This window comes from Sus scrofa, chromosome 6 (genome assembly GCF_000003025.6).
Source record: "Sus scrofa isolate TJ Tabasco breed Duroc chromosome 6, Sscrofa11.1, whole genome shotgun sequence".
Lineage (NCBI taxonomy): Eukaryota > Metazoa > Chordata > Mammalia > Artiodactyla > Suidae > Sus > Sus scrofa.
The window spans coordinates 34,150,103-34,169,708 of NC_010448.4; the positions used below are offsets into that span (position 1 = coordinate 34,150,103).

General features: G+C 51.6%; 1 protein-coding gene across 1 annotated transcript in view; it reads right to left on the reverse strand.

Moving 5' to 3' along the window:
• The window catches only part of NOD2 (nucleotide binding oligomerization domain containing 2), a gene marked incomplete at its 5' end in the record, with an annotated part of 35,320 nt that extends 17,976 nt beyond the window's left edge, over positions 1-17,344 (reverse strand). The window contains 5 exon segments of the mRNA NM_001105295.1: positions 507-590; positions 815-898; positions 6,955-8,770; positions 13,531-13,636; positions 16,169-17,344. Coding sequence (NP_001098765.1) covers positions 507-590; positions 815-898; positions 6,955-8,770; positions 13,531-13,636; positions 16,169-16,627 — 2,549 coding nt within the window.

The window sequence follows — 19,606 nt, forward strand, 5'->3', positions numbered from 1 at the left end:
GAAGCCAGGCCAACCCAGGGACCCGGTGGAGGGGCGACGTGATGGTGTCAGATGGGAGAAAGACTCCAGTTGGGACTGAGAGGGCGAGGAACGGCAAAAGCGCAGACTTCCCAGACTGGACCTGCCGACCAGTTAGAGGACCTTCTGGGAGCTTTTGGGCAACTGGCTGTCACACTGCAGTGGCAAGTGACCCCTGCATTCCTCCCCGCCTCCCAGCATGTGCCCAATGCACATCAAGGGACTCAGTTTCCCCAGAGAGCTGGTGACATTCTTAGACGCAGGGAGGGAAAAGGTCCTGCAAACCCTTTGCAACCCTGGAGGCTAAAGGTCAAAAGGCAAGAAGCCTCAGCAGCGTGGAGTCCAGATTTGGCTGGGGGAGGGGGTCACTTTACTGACACCCTGCTCAAAATGAGATGCTGCCCATGGGTTCAGCCAGAAGATCACGCGTCCATGTGGGGCCAAGACCAGCCCAAACTGACTCAGCTCTAGGGAAGCCCCAGGCTCACCTCAATGCCAAGAAGTTCCTCTTGCATGCAAGGAGCCTGGCCATGGAGTGAGCACAGCCGTCGGTCAATTTGTTGTTGAAAAGACTGGAAAGTTCCAAGAGAGAGGAGACATGGAGACGAGGCACAGTGGCCAGTGAACCCCCCAAACCCGAGGGGCCCATCCCCTCAGGACAGGAGTCCCCTGCACCCTCCAGCTGTGCAAACACCCCTGCCCCAGCCTGTCACCTGCTCACAGCAGCTGCCCAGAAGGCATGGCCTGGAGTGAGCTGGGGACATGGGGCCCGCCTCTGCGGCCCAGCCGGACTTACGCTAACTTCTGCAGCTGCTCACAGCAAAGAGCATGTTCCACAAGCTTGCAGAAGCCTCGGTCTGAGATATTGTTATCTCTCAAGCTATAAAAGAAAAAACAAATAGATTTGAAGACAGAGCCAATGAGAGAGGGGAAAAGAATCAACAAACCCCCCAAAGAGACTTTGCTCCACCTCAAGAAGTGCCAGCCTCTGTGCTTCTGGAAATGCAGCAAGGACAGAGCACCTCAGAAAAGTGGAGACTCCCCCATGCCTGGCCAGGATGCTGACATCATGTGCTTTGCGGGGGATTCCGGAACTGGGGACCAGAGCCCCCACTAAAGAACACAGGAATCTTCAGGAAGGTACTACCTAATCCTTTTTTGTTTTTTGCTTTTTAGGGCTGTACCTGTGGCGTACAGAAGTTCCTACACCATAGCCACAGAAACACTGGATCCAAGAAGCACCTGTGACCTACACTACAGCTCATGGTAACGCCGAATCCTTAACCCACTGAGCAAAGCCAGGGATCAAACCTGCATCCTCATGGATATTAGTCAGATTCATTTCCACCGTGCCAGGATGGGAACTCCAGGCACTACCTAATCCAAGGCACTCTTTTCAGCTCTGTCAAAGGGAATGAGCCTCGAGAAGGAGTAGCTGCATGGCAAGGGAGCAGCGAGAGCTAGACAGGCCACCCCCAAGGGGCAGGGTAGTTACCACTGGCTGGGTGAGCAGATGGAAAATGAGGTAGACAAGAGCGGCCAAGTGTTCCCATCATGGCTCAGCAGTAACCAACCCAGCTAGCATCCGTGAGGATGTGGGTTCGATCCCTGGCCTCGATCAATGGGTTAAGGATCTGGCATTGCCATGAGCTGCAGTGTAGGTCGCAGAGGCAGCTTTGATCTAGCATTGCTGAGCGACAGCTCTGATTTGACCCTTAGCCTGGGAACCTCCATATGCCGCAGGTGCAGCCCTTAAAAAAAAAAAAAAAAAAAAGACAAGAACAGACAAAACGTTGGAAAACCAGCATGTGCCCAGTGTCAATACTCCTGCAGGCCAGCCTCTGACAGGTCCCTTTTGACACTCCTCTGGGGGCAGCATTCCCCAAATTCATCCGATCACAGGATCATCTGAAAGTGTCCCTGAAAGACTCTCAGGCCCCTCCCCTGGAGCTGGTGCATCCCCATGTGTGGGGCAGTGGTCAGGTATCTGGGTATTTTAATAACTGTGCCCATGATTCTGCATCTCCAGGCAAACTTGGAAAGCCCTGACTTAAAGGTTAATACTTGAGGCTCTCTGGAGGCCCTCAAAGGAAGTCCTGATCCGGGTCAGCCATCACCATTTGCTGGTCCCTCTAGTACGACTGACCTCATTGGGCTGTAGTGAGGATTTAAAGAGACAGGGCACAAAAAGGCCTGTGAGCATCTGGCACATAGGAAAAGCTACCTGTAATCTGATTGCTCGCTGCTCGTAAGGAGCATCTGGCATACCAGTGCTATCCTAAGCACTTCGCAGGAATAAGGACATTTAATCTTCACAGCTCATGCAGTAGGTACTACGATGAGGTCCATCAGAGAGACCCAGCAAGGAGGCGACTTCACCAAGGTTGCACAGCACCTCAAGGATCAGGGTCTGGTGTTCTGGCTCCAGTGCCCACTCTTAACCACAATATCGTAGGGCCTCTCCCTTCTGTCCTGCTCTGGGTTCAAGGTCAGATTTCATGCACTGGTGAGTCGTGATGTCACTTTTGAAGGTTTGGAGCAGTATTTTCATTTTTCTTATTATTTATTTATTTATTTATTTATTTTGTCTTTTTGCTATATCCAGGGCCCCTCCCATGGCACATGGAGATTCCCAGGCTAGGGGTCCAATCGGAGCTGTAGCCACTGGCCTACACCAGAGCCACAGCAACGCGGGATCTGAGCCGTATCTACAACCTACACCACAGCGCCATATCCTTGACCCGCTGATCGAGGCCAGGGATCGAACCCGCAACCTCATGGTTCCTAGTCGGATTCGTTAACCACTGAGCCATGATGGGAACTCCTGGAGCAGTATTTTTAAATTGGCAAAAAGAACAGGAAGGAAAAAGAGAACAGCGTGTATCGGAGTTAAGGAGAGAAAGTCATTTCGTGAAATTTCAGGTTGACACGCCTGCGTGTCTGTTTGCACCCTCTCTCCTGGTGGGTAACAGTCCAAAGACTTTGAAAGCCATCGCCCTAGAGCCAGAACCAGGGTCTGAAGAAACTGACATGCATCCGGGCGCTCTGTGTATGGGGCTTCTTGAAGCCCAAGGGTTTCTGTTGGCATGGAAACATTTCAAGTGGGAGAAATGCAGCCTGGCGCCGTGGGAGAGAAACCCCGCTCTCTTTCTCTTCCTAGTTCTTTCTCTCTCTTCGCCCCCTCCCTGTCTCTGTCTCTTTCTCTCGGTCTGTCTCTGTCTCTCTCACACAGGAAATGCCCACGCAGCAACCTCACGGTATGTGCCCCTCCCCCGTGGCGATGGTGGTTTCAGCACTAAGTGTGTGCAGAGAACCATGCAGAGCAACATAGGGACTTTCACTGCTGATGGAAAATCAAGCTGGTTCCCACAGAACAGCAGTCTTCATGGTGTGGCCTCTAACCGCTTGTTATCAGAATCGCTAGGTTAAAATCACAGATTCCTGGGAGTGTCTCGGTAGCTAGTGATCAAAGATCTGGCATTGTCACTGCTGTGGCTCGGGTCACTGCCCTGGTACAGGTTCAATCCCTGACCCAGGGATTTCTGCACACCTAGGATGTGGCCCAAAAAACCCCATAAAACAGAAAACACAGCCTCCTTCCACAGACTGAGGGGGTCACATGGGCCTTCCCAGCCTGGAAGAAGGGATCCATCCAGTCCAGGGATCTACCTATGAGGATCACCCAGGCCAGTGGATCCTGACCTCTTGGGGTTCAAGGACCCTTTGAGAACTACAGGTCCATTGTCCAGAAAAATGCACATGCATATATCTGTCAGGAAAAGAGCTCCTACAGACAGGTCTTGGAATTCCCGCCTGAAAATATCATGATTCTCACAAACTTACATTTAGTATGGAGAAGCAATGAGGTCCTACTGCACAGCCCAGGGAACTACATCCAGTTGCTTGAGACAGACCATGATGGAAGATAATATGACAAAGAGAATGTGTGTGTGTGTGACTGGGTCACTATGCTGTACAGCAGAAATTGACCCAACCCTGTAAATCAACTATACCCTAATAAAAAATAAATTTGATTTAACAAAAGAAAGAAAAGATCCTGAATCCTCCTTCCTAGGGAACTGGAGTTCTGTGCTGCCATCTTCCTCCACCAGGTCAGACTCACCCTCCCACCTCTCCATCTGGCTTTCAGTCCTGGGGGCGGATTCCCGGGAAGGCACCTGCAGAAACACCCTGCTCTGGCTCCCTGTGGGTTAAGGCCAGAGCGGGGAGGAGAGGAAGGGCCAGGCTTACCCCCCAGACCTCGCCCTTCTCGGCTGCTGTGGCCTCAGTCCTTTCCCGCAGCCCGCTCCACACCCTCCTCTCAGCCAGTAGCCACTTGCCTATCCCCGCCCCGTCAGACCTAAGGGGCCGACAGCCGTGTCCCTTCCCCATCCCCATGGTCACTAGCCAAGAAGCCTGCACCACCCCTTTCTGCTCTTCCTAACTCCCGCCTAAGCTTTTCTTTTTTTTTTTTTTTCTCTTTTTCTTTTTTTAGGGCAGCACCTGCAGCACATGGAAGTTCGCAGACTAGGGGGCACGTCGGAGACACAGCAGCCGGCCTACACCACAGCCACAGCAATGAGGGATCCGAGCCACCTCTGTGACCTACACTGCAGCTCATGGCAAAGCCAGATCCTTAACCTGCTGAGCAAGGCCAGGGATCAAACCTGCGTTGTCATGGATACTAGTCCAATTCATTATTGCTGAGCCACAATGGCAACTACCTGCCCAAGCTTTTTAAAAAAGTTTCTTTGTTTTTATTTTATTTTATTTATTTATTTATTTATTTATTTTGCTATTTAGGGCCGCACCTCTAGCATAAGGAAGTTCCCAGGCTAGGGGTCGAATCGAAGCTGCAGTTGCCAGCCTACACCACAGCCAGAGGAACACCAGATCCGCATCTCGACATACACCACAGCTCATGGCAATGCTAGATTCTTAACCCACAGAGCAAGGCCAGGGATCGAACCTGAGTCATCATGAATACTAGTCAGCTTAGTTACCACTGAGCCACAATGGGAACTCCCTAAACAGTCTCTTTATTAAACTTTCCTCAAATCACCCAATTTAAGTGCTTCATCAGCTTCCTTCCTATATATTCATGTTTATCACCTATGTTAACTATACATCATATACAGAGATGTAACCCTCTCTGGTATGTTGTATTTTACATCGTTGTATTTATAAACTGATGACCACGGTTCCTATGTAAGGGATAACAAAGGCTGCTGTGGCCCAGAGCAGGTATGTCACCCTAATACAGTCAAGGAGAGATGTGTCCCTTGCTCAGGGTCAAATAAGGTCACCTGGGGTAGATCAAAAGCCCTGGGGAGGCAATAAATAGACCTCAACTTTAAGCTTTGACTTCTGCTTTCTCAGAAGTTTAAAACAGGGAGCAGGACATCCCCTTTCAAGGCCAAATGGGAAGATGGGGAGCCTGCAGCATCCCAGCCTCCAGACTTGGGCACGTCCTCTGCCTTCCTGTGGCCCAAGAAGTGGAGAGGCCCACGAGTGCCAGGGCACAGACGTTCCTAAGCCAGAAAGCTTATACCTTCAGACAGGGCCTGAAAGCAGTGAGGGCTGGGGCAAAATCTCTGCCCTACATAAGGAATAAAAAATGCAGGCGAATCTCAGCAGCCACTTTCTATCTCTTGGGGCTCAAAATTTCCATCTCATTGGGATTTTCTTTTTTCTTTTTTCGGTCTTTTTAGGGCCATACCCATGGCATATGGAAGTTCCCAGGCTAGGGGTCAAATCAAATTGGAGCTGCAGCCGCCAGCCTATGCCACAGCCACAGAAACACCAGATCCAAGCCACGTCTGCGACCTACACCACACCTCACAACAACGACAGATCCTTAACCCACTAGGCAGGGCCAGGGATCGAACCCACGTCCTTGTGGATACTAGTCGGATTCGTTACCCCAGAGCCACAATAGGAACTCCCTCATTGGGATTTTAAAGTCTCTCATGGGAGTATGGGATGAACAGGTATTCGCTGCCATATATAAAATAAACAAACAACAAGGGTTTACTGTATACCGCAAGGAACTACATTCAGTATCTTGTAACAAACTATAATGGAAAGGAATAAAAAAATACAGATATACACATACATATATATGTATCCTATATGTATAACCCAATCACATTGCTGTACACCTGAAACTAATACGATATTGTAAATAAACTGTACTTTAATTTAAAATCAATGAATTAATTTAAAGACATAAAGTAGGAGTTCTCTTGTGGCACAGCGGGTTAAGACTCCAGCTTGTCACTGCAGCAGGTTGGGTCACTGCTGTGGCACAGGTTGGATCCCTGGCCTGGGAACGTCCACCATGCAACAGGTGCAGCCAAAAATAAATACATAAACAAAGTCTCTCATGGGGCACAAGTCACCTCTGACTTGGGGGTAGTTCCTAATACAAACACATATTACACAAAACGTTGCCTGTGACTTCCAGGTAGCCACGGTGCCCATCCAGACACAGGTTGCTTGTTGGGGTCTGAGCACCAAGAGCAGACTGTTCTCGTCTTTCTGAGACTTGACGCCAGAAAGATGGGATTTGTGAATCCCAGCTCTGCCATGTCCTGTGTGACCCTGGAGACGTTACCTCGCTTCTCTGAGCCTCACATTGGAGACAATGGGGATAATAACATCCTTGCCTACAACCCGGGGTGGTCATGGGAATGAAAGGAGGTAATTCTAGGAAGTGGGTAACACAGTGCCTGGCACACGGGCCAGTCAATGAATTACAGCTATCGTGAGCGTGTGTTGAGGCCCAGCCTGGGGAAGGGACCTGGCTGGGGTTGCACAGAAAGGGCAACAGGGCTGGGGCTGGGCCTGGACCCTGGCTAGCAGGGGGCTCCTGCACCTGTACCCCGCTGGTGCCATTCCCACCATGCCCAACCAGCCTCGCCCAGCAACACTCACTAAAGAGCCTTGCAGACGTTGAGACAAGGCAGCAGCTGCTCCACGCCAATGTCGCCCACAGAGTTGTGGTCCAGCTGCAGGGCCACGGGCCACTGGAGGTGCCGCAGCACGAAGGCCAGGGCAGCGCACTCAGCAGGGCCCACGCTGCAGAAAGTCAGCTTGAGGTGCCCGACGTTCAGCCTACGCACGGCGTCCCGGGCCAGTCGCTCCTCCTGCATCTCGTACAGGCTGCGGATTAGCCAGATGAAGCCAGGCATGGCATGCATGCTCTTGACCTCACCTGGGACAGCTGGTGGGATGGAGCGGAAGTGCTTATGGAGGCTGCGGGCCAGACACCACCGGGCACAGGCCTGGCGCTGGAGCAGAGCCTTCTCAGACACCTGGCACTCGGCTAGCAGACCCCGGTGCTCCTGGGACAACAGCCCTGCCAGGAAGGCCGCCGTGATCTGGAGGTTGTGCGGCTCGGCCTCCTGTAGCAAATGGGCCACGCTGCCTTTCTTGCAGCCTGAGCCCCGCACACACAGTTTGGGCAGCACCTTGGCCAGTGGCGAGCTGCCGGGTCGGTGACCATGGAAGAGGTGTCTGAGGGATGACGGTGGCACGTCAGCACTGAGGGCGAGGTAGAATGCGGCAAAAAAGCACTGGAATGTGACGTGCAGGAATTCCAGTGGGGGGGTACCTCCGGGCACGACGCTCTTGGCACGAACCAGGAAGCCAAGAGAAACAGCCTCACTGTCGACGTGTGCTGCCTGCAGCTGCTCGGCTGAGAACACGTAGCAGCACGTGCCCAGGCCCCAGAGAGCCAGGCGACCGAGATGCAGCAGGGTGGGGAGGCTCCCCCGAAGCAGGCCAGGTCCCAGATGCTGGGCGGCTGAGTCTAGAGGGGAGGCACGCAGCAGAAAATGCTGCAGGATCAGCAGGTACATGTCCGTGGTGGTCTTCGGGGACCCCCTGCCCTGCAGCAACAGTTCCTGGTGGCATTTGGACACCATCCATGAGAAGACAGGCAGGTGGCACAGACCGTGCAGGGCTGAGGTGGCTCTGAGCAGGCAGATGAGGCGGTCGGCCACGCCAGGCTCGCGATGGCACTTCCGCAGGTACAGTTCAATGCCCTCTTCTGAGAAACCCTTGAGGCTGAGTTCTGAGCGCACGTGCTTCCGGAGGCTCGCGGACACCGCGTCCGGTCGGCTGGTCAGCACCTTGCGGGCATTCTTGAGCAGGTTGCCCTGCAGGAGGTTGAAGAGGAGACTCTGGACAGATGTGGGGGCCGTCGGACAGCAGTGACGCTCGTGATCCGTGAACCTGAACCTGAACTCGTCAAAACCATCGAAAGTTAAGAGGATGCGCTCGGGGTGGTCAAGGAGGACCTGAAAGACGTCCTGCTGGCCACGGTCAGGCCAACAACAGTGTTCAAAGAGCAGCGTCTGCAGGGACAGAGATTTTGCCAGGCACTGCAGCTGCCGGCAGCTGAATGGGAAGACGAAGAGAAATTCCTGGAAGGCCTGCCCTGAAGCCCACAGCAGATGCACCTGCTGCAGGAGGGTGCTCTTGCCACTGCCTGCCTCACCCACCACCAGCACGGTGTCCGCATCCTTGTTGAGGTGGCCTTGAGGGCTGAAGAGCTCCCCTAGGCTCAGGGTGGCGGGGCTCTGCTGCGGAGGTCCAGCCATGCCCCCCTCTGTCCGGACCTCCAGAACATTCTCTGTATATATTTCTTCTAGGCAAAGATTCTCTGCCCCATCGTAGGTGCTCAGGAAACGAGACTGAGCTGAAACTGTGGTCCTCAGCTTGGACATGTACTTCTTACAGGCAGCATCTGGAAGACAGAAGAAGAAACAAATAAGGTTGGAACAAGGAAGATGGGACCCAACCAGAGGGTGGGTTGCCCAGTGGTATGGGATGTTGCACCGGGCGAGAATGGCCAGTGGCTCCCGTCCTGGCTCTCCACTCACAAGCTCTGGACTTTGAGATTGGTCAGGAAAACCTTTCTAGGACTCAGTTTTCTCCCCTGTGAAATGGGAGAAGCAGTGGTCCCTACCTTACACAGGTAGGGACCCATGTAAAAAAAATAAATTCGTTAGCCTGGCTCAGTGGCTAATGAATCCGACTGGGAACCATGAGGTGGCAGGTACGATCCCTGGCCTTGCTTAGTGGGTTAAGGATCCAGCCTTGCCGTGAGCTGTGGTTTAGGTCGCAGGCGAGGCTCAGATCCCAAGTTGCTGTGGCTGTGGTGTAGGCTGGCGGCTACAGCTCCGATTCGACCCCTAGCCTGGGAACCTCCATATGTTGTGGGAGTGGCCCTAGAAAAGGGAAAACAAAAACAAAAACATGAATCAATGAAGATAATGCCTGTCTAGTGCTTTGTTGGGTGTCTAACACAAAGTGCTCAAAAAGTATTACCTAGCACATTTATTATTTACTGATACTGGAAAGAGCTAAGGAAAATGGGAAGGAGCCACGGGCTGGGGTCCGGAGCCCCACATTCTGATGCCTGACCCGCCATATTGGTTTGGTAGCCTTAGACAAATCCCTTGACTCCTCAGCCTTGGTTGTTCTTTCTAGAGGGAAATAGGAAGTTGAAGGGCTTAAGAGTCCAGTTTCTGAATCCAGATACACCTGAGTTTGAAATCTGGGTCCACCATCAACTTGGGCAAGTCACTCAGCCTTTCTGACCACAGTATTCTTATCTCTAAAACTGGAGACAATCGGAATTCCCATTGTGGCTCAGAGGGTTAAGAACCCAACTAGGGGAGTTCCCGCTGCAGCTCAGTGGCTAACAAATCTGACTAGCATCCATGAGGATGCAGGTCCGATCCCTGGCCTTGCTCAGTGGGTTGAGGATCCCGTGTCGCTGTGAGCTGTGGTGTAGGTCGCAGACATGGCTCGGATCCTATGCTGCTGTGGCTGTGGCGTAGGCCAGCAGCTATGGCTCTGATTGAGTCCCTAACCTGGGAACCTCAACATGCCGCAAGTGTGGCCCTAAAAAGCACACACACAAAAAAAAAGGAACCCAACTAGTATCCATGAGGATGAGGGTTCAATCCCTGGCCTCCATCAGTGGGTTAAGAATCCGGTGTTGCTGTGAGCTGCGGTATAGGTTACAGATGCAGCTTGGATCCCACATTGCTATGGCTGTGGCACAGGCCAGCAGCTGCAGCTCTGATTCAACCCTTAGCCTAGGAACTTCCATATGCCATGGGAGTGGCCCAAAAATAGAAAAAAAAAAATTGGAGACAATTCATACCTTGAAGGATTGTTTTAGGAAGAAATTAGATAAAATAGAGTTTAGGAGAATGATGACATCTGGGTAACCCTCACAAAATGGTGTTTATCTCATTTTATTATTGGCTGTGGGAGGCATAACAGCACCCCCTCCAAGATGTCTATAGCCTGATTTTCAGGATCTGGGAATAGCTTAACTTACTTGCAAAGGGGACTGGACAGATATGATTAAACTAAAGACTATGAGATGGGAAGATTATCCCAGATCCTGCGGGCGGATCCAGCAGCGGGTGGTCTCAGGGTCACTGGGGCGCCTGGATCAAGCACTTGGATTAGACGCCCTGCTCAAGATCCACTTCCACAATCCTCGACAATAGAAGTTCTCTTGTATAGGATGTGTCCGCAAGGCTGCTGTTTTTCCTTTGTCACCTGAAAACCAACAGGAGCAAACCACTCCCTGTGTCCAGGCGTATTCTCTTTAGAGGAAATGGAGAAGGGATGGTCCAGAGTCGCGGGGCAGCAGGACCTCAGAGCATCACAGCCTCATTGCCTCCAGCCAGGTAACCACCCTTTTGCTCTCAGCTCAAAGACTAACGGGTAACTTTTTTTTTTTTTTTTTGAGGGCTGCAGCTTACGGAATTTCCCAAGCTTGGGGTCATATGGGAGCTGCAGCTGCCAGCCACGCCACAGCCACAGCCACAGCAACACCAGATCTGAGCTGAATCTGCGAGCGTTGCCGCCACTTGTGGCAACGCCAGATCCTTAACCCACTGAGCAAGGCCAGGGATCGAACCTGCATCCTCATGGAGACTATGTTGGGTTGTTATCCCGCTGAGTCACAACAGGAACTCCCTAAAACATAACACTCACAGGGCACTCCTAGCACATTGGAGCTGTATTTATGGTCGTCCGAAGGACATGCCCTGTGATTGCGTTTCTTCTTCTCTTCCCAAAGCTGATGATTATCATTGCTCTTAATGGCACCTGGATAAACAAGGTGCACTGAATAGAGATCATAAAATATCCATTATCCTCATACCCATGCAGTTGTTCACGCTGCCACTGACATATCAAAATTCTCCAGGAAAAAAAAAATCTCTAATTTCAAAAACAAACACATGTCAGAGTCCCCATCGTGGCGCAACAGAAACAAATCCAACTAGGAACCATGAGATTGCAGGTTTGATCCCTAGCCTTGCTCAGTGGGTTAAGGATCTGGCGTTGTCGTGAGCTGTGGTGTAGGTCGCAGATGTAGCTCAGACCCCGAGTTGCTGTGGCTGTGGTGTAGGCCGGCAGCTGTAGCTCCGATTCGACCCCTAGCCTGGAAATCTCCATATTCTGCAGGTGTGGCCCTAAAAAACAAAAACAAACCAAAAAAACCAAATACATGTCAATCATCACTTTTGGAAGCATCGTCTTCGGGAACCTTGCACCATGGTATAACATTACCAGGCACGGACAGCCAGCCGTGCTTGGTGATATCAACACCAAACATTAACCAAGGGCCAAGCTGAGCACCATGCTCTGGGCGGTGCATGCCCATCACACACCAGCGTCTGTGTTCCGTTCTCAGGTGAAGGGCATGCACGCCCAGGGGGCCAAGCACGGGCTCCCAGGTGCCCTTCCCACAGGCTTGCTCCCTGCCCATGCGCCTAGGTCCAGGGTGATAAAGACATCTGCCAGCACCATGTACAGTTCAGGGGCCTTTGGTGCCAATGAGCTTTGCCTTCAGTAAGAACAAGACACTGAGGGTTTGCATCCTCTCTTTACAATGGATCATCTCTTTCCTCTCCTGCAAAAAAAGAGAAACAATACGGAGTTCCCGTCGTGGCGCAGTGGTGAACGGATCCGACTAGGAACCATGAGGTTGCGGGTTCGGTCCCTGCCCTTGCTCAGTGGGTTAACGATCCGGCGTTGCCGTGAGCTGTGGTGTAGGTTGCAGACGCAGCTCGGATCCCGAGTTGCTGTGGCTCTGGCGTAGGCCGGTGGCTACAGCTCCAATTCGACCCCTAGCCGGGGAACCTCCATATGCCACTGGAGCGGCCCAAGAAATAGCAAAAAGACAAAAAAAAAAAAAAAAAAAAAATCTGGCATTCACGCATCTGTGGCATAGGTTGAGTTGTGGCTTGAATTTGATCCCTGGCCTGGGAACTTCCATATGTCATGGGTGCAGCCAAAAATAATAAAATAAAATAAAAAGACTAATATTTTTTTAAAAAAGAGAGAGAAACAATAGGTGCAGATGGTATAAAACCAAACCCATCCTCCCCTACCTCATCACTTAACCCCCCTGCCCCAGTTGCCACATCTGTAAACCAGAGACAAGAATACCTCCTTCTCAGGGTTCTTAAAAGGGCAGGTATGATAAACAAAGCACTTGGCAGGCTGCCTGGGATCTCTAAGCCTCTCCCATTCCTGAGTTGGGTTGGTGACCAGGTGAAATGAGAGACACGGCATTATCTAAATCCACTGGCTCCAGCGATTCTGATGGTGAGTAGCTAAACTGCAGAGATCAAGAGATCCCAGCCATTGGTATAAAATTGGGTTGTGATGATCATTGTAAACTGTAAATGTAATACAAGCCATTGAGTAAGAAAAAAAAAAAAAGATACCAGCCATCAAAAAGTGTTTCCAGGAGTTCCCTTGTGGCACAGCAGGTTAAGGATCCAGGGATGTCACTGTAGGGGCTCTTGTCACTGCTGTGGCTCGGCTTAGATCCCTGGCCTGGGAACTTCCATATGCCATGGGAGTGGCCACACAAAGAAGTGTATCTGCAGTTTTCCAGAACAGACCATGAGTGTGGCTAGTAAGGAACACCTGCTTTAGCCCTCAGTCCTCAGTAGCTCTGGTGATCACTCCGCAGTGTAGAAAGAAGTACAAGCAAACCTCAACACTACACGCATGAATCCTGCTAATCCTCCCCAAAGCCCAATGAGACGGTGGTGGCATTATCCTCAAAATCAGGACAGTGAGTCTTAGGGGGATTCTAACTGACAGGAGTTCTTGGTGGTCTTCACCACGAACTGAATGAATTTGAAACAGCCTTTCTTTTCCTTTCTTTTTTTTTTTTTTGTCTTTTTCTAGGGCCACACCCGAGACATACAGAGGTTCCCATGCTAGAAGTCTAAGCAGAGCTGTAGCCACTGGCCTATGTTACAGCCACAGCAATGCGGGATCCGAGCTGAGTCTGCGACCTACACCACAGCTCACGGCAACACTGGATCCTTAACTCACTGAGCGAGGCCAGGGATCAAACCCCCAACCTCATGGTTCCCAGTGGGATGCGTTAACCACTGAGCCAGGACGGGAATTCCTCTTTTCCTTTCTGATGAGCTTAGAAGAACATGTATATACCTTCAAAAGGCAGGGCCACTGGGATGGGTAATTCCTGAACACACTGTAGAAGGAAGGCAGCCAACCCATTCGCCTTCACAGCAGCAAGATCGAGGAGCCTTCTTGCCTGCAGGGAAAGCAAAAATCATTATTTTTCCAGAAAGGCGGATGGAGAAGTGTGGGAAGGCTTCTACTGGTCACAGTGCCATGGATCACTCTCTGCCATCACAGTAAAAGGTCAGGAGAGCATCCAATCAACAAGATGTGTTTAAAGAAGTCGATACAGGAAGTTCCCGTTGTGTACAGCGGAAATGACTCCAACTAGTATTCATGAGGATGCAGGTTCGATCCCTGGCCTCGCTCAGGGGGTTGGGGATCCGGCATTTCCATGAGCTGTGGTGTAGGTCACAGACGAGGCTCAGATCTGGTATTGCTGTGGCTGTGGCTAGGCCAGCAGCTGCAGCTCCAACTTGACCCCAAGCCTGGGAACTTCCATATGCCCCGGTGCAGCCCTGAAAAAAAAAAAAAAAAAAGTGACAAGCACATAATATTGTACATGAACTGTACCTTAATTTTTTTTTCTTTTTAGGTCCACACCCATGGCATAGGGCCAGGGTTCAAACCTGAGTCCTCATGGATACCAGGTGGATTCATTTCTGCTGAGCCACAATGGGAACTCCTATACCTTAATTTTTTTAAGAAGAAAGATGATAAGCACAATCCTGTAATTTTCCATGTGGGGTAATTTGAGCCTCCCCAGCAGATCACAAAAGACATCAAAACAGGTAGAATAACTGACATGTCTTCTGTAATCCCCACGGGGCCAGGTTCAGGGAGCTGGCACTCAGGCACAGCTGCAGGTTTCAGGGGCACTCGTGAGAAGGGACCACACCCTGTCTGCTCTGTGGTACTGGCCACTTTGAATCACTTTTAAAACGGCCTTCCATACAGACAAAAATAAAAACCAGAAAGTCCCCCAACAATGTAATTCAAATTCATTCATTTATTCAATGATTCATGTATTTCATCAATAAGTATTTCTTGAGGTGCCTCCTATGTACAAGGCTCTCAGCACAATAAGCTTGAAGTCAGAACCTGGCATGTAGTGGGCATCAAAATAGATTCTGGTTGAATAAATGAATGAATGGATGATGAATGAATTAGTCAAAGCACTACATCCAGCACTGGTTCTCTTATTAAGCACTGTGAGCTTTTTTTTTTTTTTTTTTTTTTTAACTTTTTGTTCTTAGGGCTGCACCCGAGGCATATGGAGGTTTCCAGGCTAGGGGTCAAATAGGAGCTACAGCTGCCGGCCTACACCACAGCCACGGCAATTCCATATCTGAGTCCTGTCTGCAACCTACACCACAGCTCACGGTAATGCCAGATCTTTAACTTGCTGAGCGGGGCCAGGGATCAAACCCACAACCTCATGGTTCCTAGTTGGATTCATTTCCAATGCACCATGATGGGAACTCCAACTACTGTGAGTTTTTTCAAACCACTTTTCTGGGACTCAGTTTGCCAATCCATAAAGTGGGATGTTAGTGACGGTTCTGCAACACAGGAGGCCTGCCTGATGTTCACCTTTGGGGGAAAATAAAACAAAGGGTTTCAAAAATACTGAAAAGATAACTTTCTGTTCTTGTGGAATGGCATGTTTATTTATTTATTTAGATCACAACCACGGCAGCCATACAGAAGTTCCTGGGCCAAGGATCAAACCCGAGCCACTGCAGTGACAATGCTGAATCCTTAACCACCGAGCCACTAGAGAACTCATAGAAAGGCATCTTTATTTTTTTGGGCCACCCCAAGGTATATGGATCCAAGCTGCAGTTGTGACCTCTGCTGCACTGTGGCAACACTGGATCCTAACCCACTGTGCTAGTCTGGGGATTGAACCTGCATCCCAGGGCTCCAAAGACACAGCCGATTCCATTGCGCCATGGTGGGAACTCTCGGAATAGCGTCTTTCGAGGTAGTCATATGCCAACTCTGAATGTCTACGAGCTAATGCAATTTAATGTAAGAAATCCTTGGGAGTTCCCATCGTAGTGCAGCGGAAATAAATCCGACTAGGAACCCTAAGGTTGCAGGTTTGATCCCTGGCTTTGCTCAGTGGGTTAAGGATTTGGCGTTGCTGTGAGCTGGGGTGTAGGTCGCAGACACAGCTAGGATCCTGCATTGCTGTGGCTCTGGTATAGGCCGGCAGCTGGAGCTCCCATTCAACCCCTAGCCTGGGAACCTCCATATACCATGGGTGTGGACCTAAAAAGAAAAAAAAAGATAAAAAAGAAACCCTATGTGGGCATTTAAATTCTATTAGTCCATAGTGTGCTATATTCGTTATTAAACACAGATTTAATTTAATGACTGTTTATGATCTGTTGAGTTGTTAATTTAAAGCAGACGGCAGTGAAAGTGTACAAGCACGGAATAACACTGCGAACTGCCAGTAGCCCACAGTAGCATTAATGAAAGCTTACTCTAAGCTAGACCTGGTACTAAGAGGTACACAGTTCCCCTCGCTGAATTCTCAAGGATCTCACTGATGAGGCATCTGAGACGGGACTGCTTAAGGATGGAGAGTTTCAACTGAAACTTGATTTCACAGCTTTTCCTGTGAATTCTGATGCGCCCAGAGGAAGTGTCTTACCCGCTGGCATGACGTGAAGATGGGTCGCCTGATTTCATCACATTCGTACCGGCTGATGAAACCCTGCTCCTGCGTCCGCTCCAACACGCCGTCCACGTGACTGTAGAGTCTTCTGACAACGGCTGGCCGGTGACTCTGCAGGTCACGGGCTGGGTGGGGTGAATGGGGGTTCCAGCAGCCAGGAAGTTCGGGGGGCTGGCTGTCGGCCTGGGCCTCCCGCACAGCCGCCACGAGCTGCTCACAGCCCCACGTACCCTTACTCCAGACAGTGTCCAGAAGGCGCCTGGCCAAGTGGGAGAGGGGCTGGCCCAGGAGGCTGAGGCCCTCATAGTCTTCCCAGGAGAGGACGTCCCAGGACAGCAGCCAGTCCAGAATGCTCTCGAAGCCCTCGAGGGACCCCGAGACCAGGAGCTCCACCAGCTGGCTTCTCTGTGCCTGGAAAGCCTCCTGGGCACACATTTCACAATCTGGGAAGGAGAATGAGGTCAGTGCAGGGCTTCTCAGGAGATGGGGGCGGAAGGCGAGAGACAACAGAGAGGAAATCAGCCCCACCCTGAGTCCAAGCCACCTTTGTTCTGCCCTTAGACGTTACCAACCCAAGCTCCCCCTTTGCATAGATGGGCACAAACTGAGGCCCCGAGAAGGCAAGAAACTGGCTCGAGGTCCCACAGAGGGTTTGAAGCAGCCAGGAGGTAAATCAAAGCCCCTGGCTCCCACATCCATGCTTCACCCCTGGATTAAGACGTTCAAAAGGGCTTGAGCTAATATCAGGAGCAGTGTCTCCCAAGGGTGTAGGGAATGAATGAATCCTCTTTGAAGCCGCTCATACAGATTCAGGTTCCTGCGGCTCTCTCTTCAATACTGAGGTTATTAACCACATACTATGTGCCAGGCACCCTTCTCAATGCTTTCGTTAACCCTCCCAACCACTCTGAAGTTGGCACTGGGATCAGCACCATTGTATAGAGGCACAGAGAGGCTCTGTGACTTGTACCAGGGTTCAAAACGAGGTGAGGCAGAGCTAGCAACCAAGCAGGGCAACTCCAGAAGGCATGTCTTTAATTCTCTTCTACTGGGCTTGCCCATGGGAGCCCCAGCCCATGCCTGTGTAGGTAACCCACTGCTACCCTGAGGGGCAGACCCAGAACATAGCTATAAAAATCCCCACCCAGGAGTTCCCACGGTGGCGCAGCGGAAACGAATCCAGCTAGGAACTATGAGATTGTGGGTTCAATCCCTGGCCTTGCTCAGTGGGTTAAGGATCTGGCATTGCCATGAGCTGGGGTGCAGGTTGCAGGCATGGCTTGGATCTGGCATTGCTGTGGCTGTGGTGTTGGCCGACGGCTACAGCTCCACTTAGACCCCTAGCCTGGGAACCTCCCTAGGCCACGGGTACAGCCCAAAGAAAGAAAGAAAGAAAAAGAAAGAAAGAAAGGAACTCACGGTACAAACTAAGTTTCAGAGGTTATGGGTGCACTGACCCCAGTTCGCTGCCCGCCTCCTAAACACCCAGGCCCTCGGCTCCCTCTACCCCCACTCGCTCCCTTCACCCACAATGCGTGGTCACCTCTGGCGATGGCTTGCTCTGGACTCAGCCTTCAGACTCCGGATTCTGGGAGTCTGTGGGGAAGCGACCTCATGGGGCTTCAAGCCCTGGGAGGGTCCCCGTGCAGCAGAGAAAATCTCTCAGCAGGGTCCCTTCAGCAACCGTCACGGAGTCCAGGGATGTGGGCTGGTGCGGTGCCCACAGAGAGTGAAAGTGAAAGGGCACAGGCATGGGAGAAGAGGAGGAACACCAGCTCCTTTCCAGAAAACAGGGCTTAGAAGATACTCAAGGGAGCAGGCGCCAAGAGGCTTGGAGCATCTGCGACTTTCCTATTGGTTGGTTATGTGTCTACCTCCCTTCTCGGCCCCAGTGGAAGCCCAGGTTTTACTCAGCCTGGCATCCCGAAGCTTGGCAATGGTGGGAAGGTTCATGAATCAAGAATCCACCGTGGGAGGGGTGGGGCTGGAACATTCTGCACCTGTCGTCCTCTGCCAGCCAGAGGAAGGGAAAGGAGAAATCTTGGGCTCAGCATGCTGCCAGCACTGAGGCTGGAAGCCTGCTGCTGGCCAGATGGGGAAACTGAGGCAGCGAGGTTATCCGCATGTCTGGTAGCTTGGGAGGGAGGGCATCCCCAGTGCAGAGACCACCATAAACCAAAAAGTACGTGAGCTCTCTGGCCACGCAGACCTCTGCCCTGCGCCCGATGTCAAGCTGAGGACTCGAGACGGTAGAGGTGGGGGGAGGGGAGAGGAGCGAAGGAAGGAGTAGGAGGAGCTCTGGGCTTGACCCTGGAGTGGGTCTCAGCTGTTGGAAACACCAGCCCCATCACCAGCCCTGCCCAGGTCCTGGGGGAAAAGAACGACCCACGCTCCTTGAGAAACAGTCCAGAAACGGGGTCAACGCTCTCCCCCTGACCCAATGCCTGGGGTGCAGGTGTGTGGCCAGGAATTAAAGAATTTGGAGAGTTAAGATGAGGTAGGGTGTGGCCTGCCCCTCTCGCCCAGAGGATGTCCGAGGACAGACAGGTGTTCTCTCCGCTGCATCCGGAGAGCCTGGACCACCCTCTTCCCCATCAAAGTCATTAGGCCTGGTGGAGCAGGCACGGTCAAGTCATCGGCAGGCAGACCTTGAGCAGGAAGGCAAGGCTGAGTGGCATGGGACTGGCAGGTCTAGATTTGTCCACAGACTCCACCTCTCTCCTGGGGAAACCCCAAAGAGATGGGCAGAAGTCAGAGTTGGCCAACCAGCTGTGCAGAACTACGTAATTCTCAGTAGTTCGGGCACCAAGCCTTCTGCCTCCATTATCTATACCGAGAGAAGCCACTGAGCCTGAAGGTCTTGGACTCACCCATAGAGAGGCTGGCCCACAGGGGGACAAGCTACGAGTAAGCAGGGGCCCTTCCTAAACACACGGAATCTGGGTCAGCCAATGGCTGCAGGAGCCACACATATCCAAGCAGTGATGCTCAGGTACCGGGAGAAAGAGGCAGGCTCCAGCCAGAAAGCTTGGCCCTCTGTCCTCCCACCAACAGCTGTAAAGTCCCATCTCTGTCCCGGTCTTCTTCCAGAAATCTTGGTGCCAAGAGAGTCCCCAAGAACCAATGTGGCCAGCTTTCTGTCTCTAACAAGGCATTGTCCTTTCTCATCTAAAATATCCAGGGGGATGGAGTTCCCGTCGTGGCTCAGTGGTTAGTGAATCCAACTAGGAACCATGAGCTTGCAGGTTCAATCCCTGGCCTCACTCAGTGAGTTAAGGATCCGGCATTGCCATGAGCTGTGGTGTAGGTTGCAGACGTGGCTTGGATCCCGCGTTGCTGTAGCTCTGGCATAGGCCAGTGGCTACAGCTCCGATTCGACTCCTAGCCTGGGAACCTCCATATGCTGTGGCAGCA